We start from the raw sequence: 10000 nt of genomic DNA on the forward strand, positions 1-10000 counted from the left end.
TTTCTTTACAATAAATAAAAATTTTATAAAAGTAAAAATTGTAAAAATATACTCATGGTGTAGGGTATCATATGGTCGGCCATGCCCGACTATACTTTCCTACTTGTTCTTCTTTTAGTGACAACTGGAAAAATTGTTATTTTAAATATTGGTTTTTAAGTGTTTCTTTTTTTCATAATCATTTTTTTTTTATTATTTTTTCAAAATATAATTCTAATTAAAGCATTTATTTAATAAATGTACTAGATTGTGTTTTGTTTTTTTTTTTTCAAGAAATATTAAAACTAAATAATTTGTTAATATGTTGTTATTGAAAATAATAGTAATAATAATAATATAAAATTGTTGTTGTTAAATATTTTGTTTAAATTATGTTAAACCACGTTAAGAAGAAAAAGAACATAAATATTTACCACTCTATACACTTTAGATTTTGTTATAAAACAAAAAATCAAAAACATGTTGTTGAACAAGTGAAAAATTATAAAAAAAATAAATTAAATTCGCAATTAATTATTTTTTTAGATTTTTTTCCTTATTGCTTACTAACATTAATGATTTTTGTTGTTTTTCACTGATCTTTTTTTCTTTTTTTTTTTTTGTTTTATTAAAAATAGTAACACCTTAATTCTATTAAAAAAAATAATAATAAATATGAATTGTATATATTTATATATAATATTGTATATATATATTTATATAATTAGTATGTATATATAGTGGTGTAAATATATATGTGTATGTGTATGTATATAGTTAATAGATAGAGAGTGTTAGAGAGAAAAACAAATTACATACAAGTATATAAATTGTACATATACTTATTATTATTATTATTATTTATTTTTTATTATTTTATACTTATTTTAAATTAAGTTTGTAATTGATTCTTCTGCAAGAACTTGTTTAACTGTTCTCAAGTGTTCTCATTGATTTCACCACTAATTGAAAGTTTGAAAGTAAATAAAAAAAATATATATTAAATTAACAGTGGGGACACTACATATACAAACACAAATAAATTTACAAAATTAAAAAAAGAAAAAAAAATTCGCATTGTTTTGGTTTTCAAAATTTTCATTTCAGTTGCTTAAGAGACAAATTAGAAATTAAAAATAAAATTTAAAAAAAAAAACTAATTTACTAAAAGGCGAATAAATAGCAAGTCAACTGTTACAGTTTTTTTTTCTCGGCCTCAATTCGTCTCTTAAAAGAAGAGATTGTAAGAGAAAATATGAAAAGAAAATCATTTTCTAAACTCTATTAGTTTAATTTGTTTTGTTTGTTTAAATATTTTGTTTAACACTTTATAAATACAATAGAATGACGAATTTCCTAAAAAATTTTAATTGATTTGTTTTTACTTTTTTTTCGTACATCATTTAGCATCAAAAGTCAACAACAATTTATTATGTTTTTTTGTTTTGTTTGTTTCTTTTGGTTTTTCATCATATATGTATATAAACTAAAGTTAATATAATTTTTCTTTTTAATTTCTTTTTTTATATATAATTTGTTGTTTCCAAATATTTTCGCTCGGCGTCTTCTAACAAATTTTAGTATATTCAATGATTTCTCTTTTTTTTTTTTTTGTTTTATAATAATAAATTTAAAAACTAAATGATTAGTAAGTAGTATGAAAAAGTTCAACTATTGTTATTGTTTTAGTTATTTCCGTTTTTTTTCTGCTATTTCCGCTATTTTGAAAACTTAAAATAATTATGTATGAATATGTTTTTAAGAATGAAGATTATTTTTGTTTGTTTGTTAAGGAGTAAAGTTGTTATAAGAGGAAATTTCCTGTTTACTTAATGTTTTGATGAAGTGTGAAGTGTGTGGTTCAAGTTATTAAAAATTTGTTTTACTTTATAGTTGTATTATGGTTAATTTATTTATTATCTATAGCGGCAATATGATCTGGTGCTTCACTCCTCAAAAATCTTTGCCACATGCGCAAGAATAACTTTTCCAAACCTTTGGCATATTGTGAACAATCAAACAGTGGACTGTCAGCGCGTGCCTTCCACACTTTGGCACGCAATGTCTTGAGATATTCACGATCTGTGCCCAAACGTATGGAAATTTCTTGATATTCTTGGCGGGTACTAGCAATAAGTTCGGGACAGCCCAAGGTCGCCAGCTGTGAAGCAGCCACTCTGTAAAGAAAATATTATAAAAGTTAATTAAAAAAACAAAATCTTAAAACGGAAACACATAGAACTGAACTAGAACTCAAATATAACTATGAACTAAATTAGTACTGAACTAGAACTGAACTAGAACTGAACTAGAACTGAACTAGAACTGAACTAGAACTGAACTAGAACTGAACTAGAACTGAACTAGAACTGAACTAGAACTGAACTAGAACTGAACTAGAACTGAACTAGAACTGAACTAGAACTGAACTAGAACTGAACTAGAACTGAACTAGAACTGAACTAGAACTGAACTAGAACTGAAGTAGAACTGAAGTAGAACTGAACTAGAACTGAACTAGAATTGAACTAGAACTGAACTAGAACTGATCTAGAACTGAACTAAAACTTAACTAGTACTGGAACTAAAAATATTTTTTTTAATTGAATTTGAATACAAATATTTATATTAATTACCTTGATGCTAATGTCTCTCCTGGTAGTGTGACAACTGGTGTGCCAGTCCATAAAACATCCATTGATGTGGTGTGTCCATTACAAAGTGGCGTATCGAGGCACACATCAGCCAATTGACCACGACGTACATGTTCCTCCTTACAAGCAACATTTGAAAATATAACACGTTCTGGATCGACACCTAAACAAAATCAACCAAAATGAAACAATCTATTGTGTTAAGATAAAAGAAAAATTATTTAAAAAACTTACCCATATCCTCTACTGATTTCTTAATATTCTGTTCTCCAACCGCTGGGAATCTCAGAAGCCATAACACAGAATTAGGTACAGCCTTTAAGATGTTCATCCAGGTCTGCAGTGTCAAGGGATCGATTTTATACAATTGATTGAAATTACAATAGACAATTGCATCGTCGGGTAAATGATATTGCCGTCTGGTAGTGATGACAATGCTTTGTGGAACTTCCTCGCCTGTGGCTGCCTTGTTGTTTGTCTGTGTTGTGGCCAAACCATTCTGTAAGACCACACCGTTCAGAGAGGTCTGCACTTGTCCACTAGCGATCATTGACACAATTTGTGTGGTGTTGGGAAGTTCAGCCACTTTGTGTGTGATTTCAACCTGTTTGTTGGCATTGATAACCTCACGTATCTCTTTAACACCTGTATTCTCCACTAATGGCGACAAATCTGTGGCATTAATAACAGCCACATTGTCCGACACAGTCGATTGTGTTTTATCGGCCACCAGTATGCGTTCCTTTAAATGGGGGAACATCTGTTTGTGATCCCCAATGAAATACGTGTATGGCATATAGGCCAATTTTTCACTGTATTGGTGTGCCAACTCCATAGGACTCGTTACTGAATCTGTGATAATGTAATCCATAAATGAGGCCCCACTTGTGCCGGGGTAACCCAACCACATAACCTGTATGGGTGCCGGCCGCAAGGCAAAGATTTCATTACGTGCTCCCTTGGTATAACCGTTCATATTCACCAGTATGTGGATACCGTCATTGTAGATGCGATCGGCCGCTTTGCCGTTGCAGGGTATGGTCGACAAATCAATAAAATGCTCGGCCTCCTGTGAGATCTTATAGCGGAACGTGGTACCATCATCGGGACTAAGAGAGTAACAGAAAATCTCTACAACGCTACGATCGTGCAGCCCCGGTATCGATTGCATCAAATGTGAGGTGGGATGATTGCCAAAGTCAGAGCTAACATAACCAATACGTATACGTTCTCCATTCGGCACTTCGCGTGTGAATTTATACGGAGGCTTGTGTAGAACTAAAATCTTCTCTATACACAAGTTGGCATGTCGAGCCGCAATTGCTTTGCGGAAGTCGTGTGACAACGGATACAACATCGAGTGATGTGGATGCACCGAGGGCAGACGATTCTTCTCTAATTGCTCAGCTACTATGCTCACCAATTTCTTCATACGTGCCTCATAGTCCGTCCAATCGCAAACGATTTGCAAACAATGTGCCAAATTACAATAGGCATCGGGAAAATCTGGTTTCAACTTCAATGCAGTGCGATACGATTGTATGGCTTCGGGAATGTTACCAGAATCCTTATGAATGCTCGCCAAATTACTGTGGGCATCAGCAAATGCTGGATTGATTTGTATAGCACGCGAGTAACATTGCAAGGCGCCAGCTACATCCTGTAATTCCTTAAGGGTGTTGCCCATGTTGGAGTAGGCATCAGCAAAGGTTGGATTAATTCGTATAGCTTCTTTGTAATGCATAAGAGCCTCCTTGAGTTTACCTTGCTGTTGCAAAACTGAAGCCAAATTCGAATGAGCAGCAGCAAAGTCGGGGAAAACTTCCAAAGCTTTCAAATACAGACGAGTGGCTTCTTCAATGAAACCTTGTTCGCGTTTAATGTTGGCTAAATTATTCAAAGAGTCAGCATGATTGGGACATAAGCGTAGAGCGGTATTATAACATTCCTCAGCCTCTTTAACCTGTTGTAGACAAAAAAGCGGGAAAAAAAGGTTAGAGTTCTGGTTTTATATTTAAATATTCCAAAATTATTGTACTAACTACCTGTCCTTTTTCTTTCAGAGCATTGGCTAAATTACAATAAGCATCAGGGAAGTTTGGTTGTAATTCTATGGCTCTTCTATAGGTATCAATGGCCAAATCAATCAAACCCTGCTCATAATAAACACAAGCCAAATTGCCATGGACCACAGCATTGTTAGGAGACAAATTTAAAGCTCTTAAATAAGCTGCCACAGCCCTGTCAACAAAATTAATATGTTAAAAATAATTGAATAATGAATTTTGCGAAAATGACTTCATACCGGTCAAAAATTCTTGCTTCTTTTAAAACATTGCCCAAATTGATGTAAGCATCCAAAAAATTTGGATCTAAAGTAACGGCCTTTTCAAAATGATGTATAGCCAACCATATTTCACCCTGGGCATTGAAAACACAACCCAAATTACTCCATGCCACCGCAAAACTAGGGCAAGTCTCAATGGCCTTCAAGTAACAAGCCTGCAAGTTATTAAACAAAGATTAAAAACATATTAAAAAAAAAATAAACTAAAAAGACTTACCTTAGCCTCTTCAAGACGACCCAAAGCCTTTAACAGATTACCCAAGTCACTACGTACACAGTACAAATCCTTAAATAGTAAAGAAAAAACTAATTATAGTATTTTTTAGGATTGTTTTTGATGACTAAACCTACCGGGTTGTACTGCAAAGCTGTTATATAGGCTTGTACAGCCGCTTCCATTTCTCTAGCAGCAACTAAAGCAGCAGCCAAGTTAATATATCCATCAATGAAATCAGGCTTCAAACGTACAGCTCTTCGATAGTTTTCTAAAGCTTCTTGCAATTGTCCACGTTCTTTGAAAACGTTACCCAAATTACTGAAAAAATAAAATACAAATAATTTACAAATTAATTTATAATACAATTTGTTTGTTAATAAGGGATTTACTCACCTATAAGCTTCGGCCAATAAGGGATTTTGTTTTATAGCCAGCGTTGAGAACTGTGCAGATTTTTCTAAACGTCGACACTGAAAATGTATGGAAGATAATAGCAATAGCACACCTGTATTAGTGCTATCTTGTCGCCACAATTGCATACAATGTTTTTCGGCGTTCTCATAATCAACAGCTTGATATTCACGATGGGCTAATTCTAGTAGTCCTGCAATGAAATAGCAAAGTAGATCAGTTCTAGTTCAGTTCTAGTTCAATTCTAGTTCAGTTCTAGTTCAGTTCTAGTCCAGTTCTAGTTCAGTTCTAGTTCAGTTCTAGTTCAGTTCTAGTTCAGTTCTAGTTCAGTTCTAGTTCAGTTCTAGTTCAGTTCTAGTTCAGTTCTAGTTCAGTTCTAGTTCAGTTCTAGTTCAGTTCTAGTTCAGTTCTAGTTCAGTTCTAGTTCAGTTCTAGTTTAGTTCTAGTTTAGTTCAGTTCTAGTTCAGATCTAGTTCAGTCCTTGTTTAGTTCTAGTTCATTTCTAGTTCAGTTCTAGTTCAGTTCTAGTTCAGTTCTAGTTCAGTTCTAGTTCAGTTCTAGTTCAGTTCTAGTTCAGTTCTAGTTCAGTTCTAGTTCAGTTCTAGTTCAGTTCTAGTTCAGTTCTAGTTCAGTTCTAGTTCAGTTCTAGTTCAGTTCTAGTTCAGTTCTAGTTCAGTTCTAGTTCAGTTCTAGTTCAGTTCTAGTTCAGTTCTAGTTCAGTTCTAGTTCAGTTCTAGTTCAGTTCTAGTTCAGTTCTAGTTCAGTTCTAGTTTAGTTCTAGTTCAGTTCTAGTTCAGTTCTAGTTCAATTCTAGTTCAGTTCTAGTTCAGTTCTAGTTCTATACAGATCTGTAAATAAAATATCTTTACTGAAACAACCTTTTTGATGTCCACTAAAAACTCTACAAAGATTCTTTATCCATTAACCCTAAAATTGTTGTTACTTATTTAGCCATTCTAGGTTAAGGATTTTTATTCAGCAAAAGAAAGCAAATTTAAAATATTTGTATTTTAATGAAAAAAAACAACAACAAGAGAAAATAATGTCATTACATTATTACAAGGTTCTTTTGCAATCATTTCAAGGGTAAATTGCCACACACAAATTATTGTAGACGGGAAGACGGCGACGTAGTCAAAGAGGGCAAAAGTCCAACACACACAAACCCACACACTTATACGCACGCATACGTATCAAACTAGGATGTGGTTGGTTGATTGGTTAGTGTACACAAATACCACGATCTTCTTTTTTTCCCATACAAGCAAAATGACAAGAAAAATTAAAAATTATATACCTAGTATAGAATCAGAATTTTATATAGACTTAAACAAAACAAAAAAAATAAACGAAATTGAACGGAACGGAACAACGAAAACAATGAATATGTCATGTCATTTTCAGCACATGCTGCTGTTGCCCAAGGCGTATTAATTCGCCTTGCTGCTGCCCCTACCCCATAAAAAGTATAATTTCATAAAAATTGGTTAGAATGAATGTCAATCTAACAGTTCGTCCGTCCAACTTTACAATGTTTTTTTTTTTTTTTTTTTTTAATAACGATTTTAATAAAGAAATGCATACATGTTAACTATAATAATCAACATTCATTTCGTTAATACATCAACGTTAGAAAAAATGTATAATTTGTTCATTTTTTTAAATGTATCGTTTTTGTTTTCTTATACATATTGCACTCTTTTTTATACAAAAAATATATATTTCTGTATTGTGAGAGATTTTTAGTTCAAGTTGTATTTGTTTCTATTTAGTATTTCTCTTGTATAAGAAATCATTACGTACTAAAGTATTTTAGTTTTTATTATATTTTATTTGTAAATCACGTTAAGTCGGTTTTCGTTAGTATGTTTAGTGGAGCAGTCAGTCAGCCAGCCAGCTAGTCAAAGTCATCATCATCAACATTTGTATGTACATGTAGTAAGTTGTATAAATTTGGATTTTTGTTGTTGATGACAGGCCATGTGGGGCAGCAGAAGGGTGGCGGGCGAAAGGAAGAAGAAATGTGATGCTTACTAACATCAAAATTACAATCAAAAAAGAAGAAACATGTGAATATTTTGTTGTAGAATGTTGTTTGTTGGCCGTACGTCGATTGTGGTGCTAGGTCGTCATTTTTATTGTGTTGCTTGTTAAACACATTGACTAAAAACAACAAGAAAAGTAAGAAGAAAAAAAAGAAACGAACAACGGTAGCACAGCGCATAGGCCATTATCGGAAAATTTTGTAAAACATACATATACAAACATACATAAACAATTACTCTCATAAATACATACATACATACATACATACATACATACATACATACATAGATATACGCATATGTACGTTAGTCATTCTGGAATGCCAAGGCAACATAACTCTTTCATAAACCGGGAAAAGTTTTGTAATGTTTCTTTGTTAAAAGAGGGGAAAACAGGTTAATGCTAATGCAAAGAGCACTTCGCTAGATTGTAATAATTTTTATGAAACGATTTAAAAAATTTATTTTCAAAATTAATTTTAGATCTTCATACATAACATACCATTGTTGTCAGATATCTATATATTTGATATATATCGAGCATTGTTTCAAAATTCACATTAATGAACAAGTACTGAATAATAATTAAATGTACAATGATATATATTATCAATGATTGGTGCAGTTTTCATTTCAAAGAAAAATTAAACATTTCTTAATTCTTTTACTTATGTTTATTAAAAAGCATTATTTAGTTTCGAGAAATAAAGAAAATATGGATGATGTATCGGAATAGAAATTATACAGTTATTACTAATTTTTACCAAAATTTTACCTACAATTTTTTTTGCAAGTCATTTTGGCAAAATATCAGTCCGCATGTTTAAAAATACCAATTGTTTTATTCCAAATCTCTTCGGAATACATACAAATTTTAATTTACTCTATAAAAAACATGGATCAAGTTTGACTTGAATTAAGGGATAGATAGCAAATTAAGACAAAATAGACAGGCTAGTTTTAAATTTAAGCAATTCTCACGGAATTTGACAAAGTCGTCAAAGTTGGTAAAAAATATATTTCATTATCGCTATTAATGCACGATTATGTTAAGGATGAACTAATTAAAATTTTTTCTTAAAGGTAACTTGTATAGGGCTAGACTAAAAAAAGCTCAATTGAGACATAAAGAGATATTTATTAGATTAATATACACATTTCATGGACTATGTAAGACTGGGTGTGTTTCGGTGCTACTAGGCCCTTTTTCTATAATACATTAAGTTAAAAATGTTTATACTAGTCAATCAGTAGATAGTTCAAAGCATACCCTAATCCAAATTACTTTACTATGCTATTTTCAAGTACATACTTAAACTCTGTTCAAAGAATGTTATAATTTAAGTGATATGGCTAGCATATGCTCAGTAGTTAACGCATCATACTGCGCAGGACAACAAAATTTTAAATCTAAACCAAGTACACATTTCTAAAGCATTTGGTAGTGCTTTCAGTTTTGAATTCAGCGCTTTAATACTTTTTCCTCTATGTGTTACCATAAAGAACAACATTCTTACAGAATTTTATTGTTATAAAGCAAATAAGTACACTGAAAAAAATCCATGCCTAATATATACGAAAAATGTACATTGTACGAATCGTTCGTTGTTTCGCACCACGAAATTCTTTCGTAATATATATGAAATTGTACGAATTGAAAAAAGGGAATTTTGAATAAGTATGGTAAAATTTACGAAATATTAATTTATTCAAACATTTTTGTTCATTTTAAAATAAATTTTCTAATTTTAGTTCAAAATTATTCTTCACACGAATTTTCAATTCTTTTTATGAAAACAATTCGTGAATAATATTATACTTTTATTTAAATTTTATAAAAATGTTGTAGTTTTATTTAATCATAATATAATTAATATCATTATGTTTAATTTCGCTAAAATTTAAGAAAAAAATATTACGAAAGGTTTTCGTACTTTCCTAAAAATAGAAAACGGTTTTAATAAATAATATTTCGTATTATACACGAAATTTTTGTAAATATTACGAAAGTTACGAATTTTTTCGTAAAGTTGAGCATGGATTATTTTCAGTGTATTGCTATAAGTTTTATTAATTTATACAAACACATAATTATTTATGCTTTATTGCAATTTTCTATTATTATTTATTAGATTATAATACCAATTACAAAAACAAATATAAATTATAGAGCAATAGCTATTAAAACTATTTATCGGCTCTTGCAATTTTCTAGAATCTTGCAAAACCTTCCAAAATCTAATATACATATTTTGGCAACTCTGTTTAATTTTTCAGTATGTAAACACATGCAAACATTGGGTTAGTGGTAAATACACATATTTATATACATACATATACAAAAACA

At 31.0% G+C, this 10000-nt stretch overlaps 1 protein-coding gene across 3 annotated transcripts in view; it reads right to left on the reverse strand.

Annotated features, from left to right (window-relative positions):
* Positions 1 to 1700: 1700 nt before the first annotated feature.
* The window catches only part of LOC111678054 (UDP-N-acetylglucosamine--peptide N-acetylglucosaminyltransferase 110 kDa subunit), a 9523-nt gene continuing 1223 nt past the window's right edge, over positions 1701 to 10000 (reverse strand). For 2 of the 3 annotated variants that reach the window (XM_046953815.1, XM_046953816.1), the window contains exons 3-10: positions 5591 to 5801; positions 5332 to 5515; positions 5198 to 5266; positions 4939 to 5135; positions 4676 to 4874; positions 2868 to 4596; positions 2616 to 2796; positions 1701 to 2156 (exon numbers count right to left, since the gene is read on the reverse strand). In XM_046953815.1, the coding sequence (XP_046809771.1) occupies positions 1889 to 2156; positions 2616 to 2796; positions 2868 to 4596; positions 4676 to 4874; positions 4939 to 5135; positions 5198 to 5266; positions 5332 to 5515; positions 5591 to 5801 (3038 nt within the window). In that variant the 3' untranslated portion in view covers positions 1701 to 1888. The remainder of the gene's footprint in view (positions 2157 to 2615; positions 2797 to 2867; positions 4597 to 4675; positions 4875 to 4938; positions 5136 to 5197; positions 5267 to 5331; positions 5516 to 5590; positions 5802 to 10000) is intronic. The other variant, XM_046953817.1, reaches the window with a different exon arrangement.

Source organism: Lucilia cuprina, chromosome 6, assembly GCF_022045245.1.
Source record: "Lucilia cuprina isolate Lc7/37 chromosome 6, ASM2204524v1, whole genome shotgun sequence".
Classification (NCBI taxonomy): domain Eukaryota; kingdom Metazoa; phylum Arthropoda; class Insecta; order Diptera; family Calliphoridae; genus Lucilia; species Lucilia cuprina.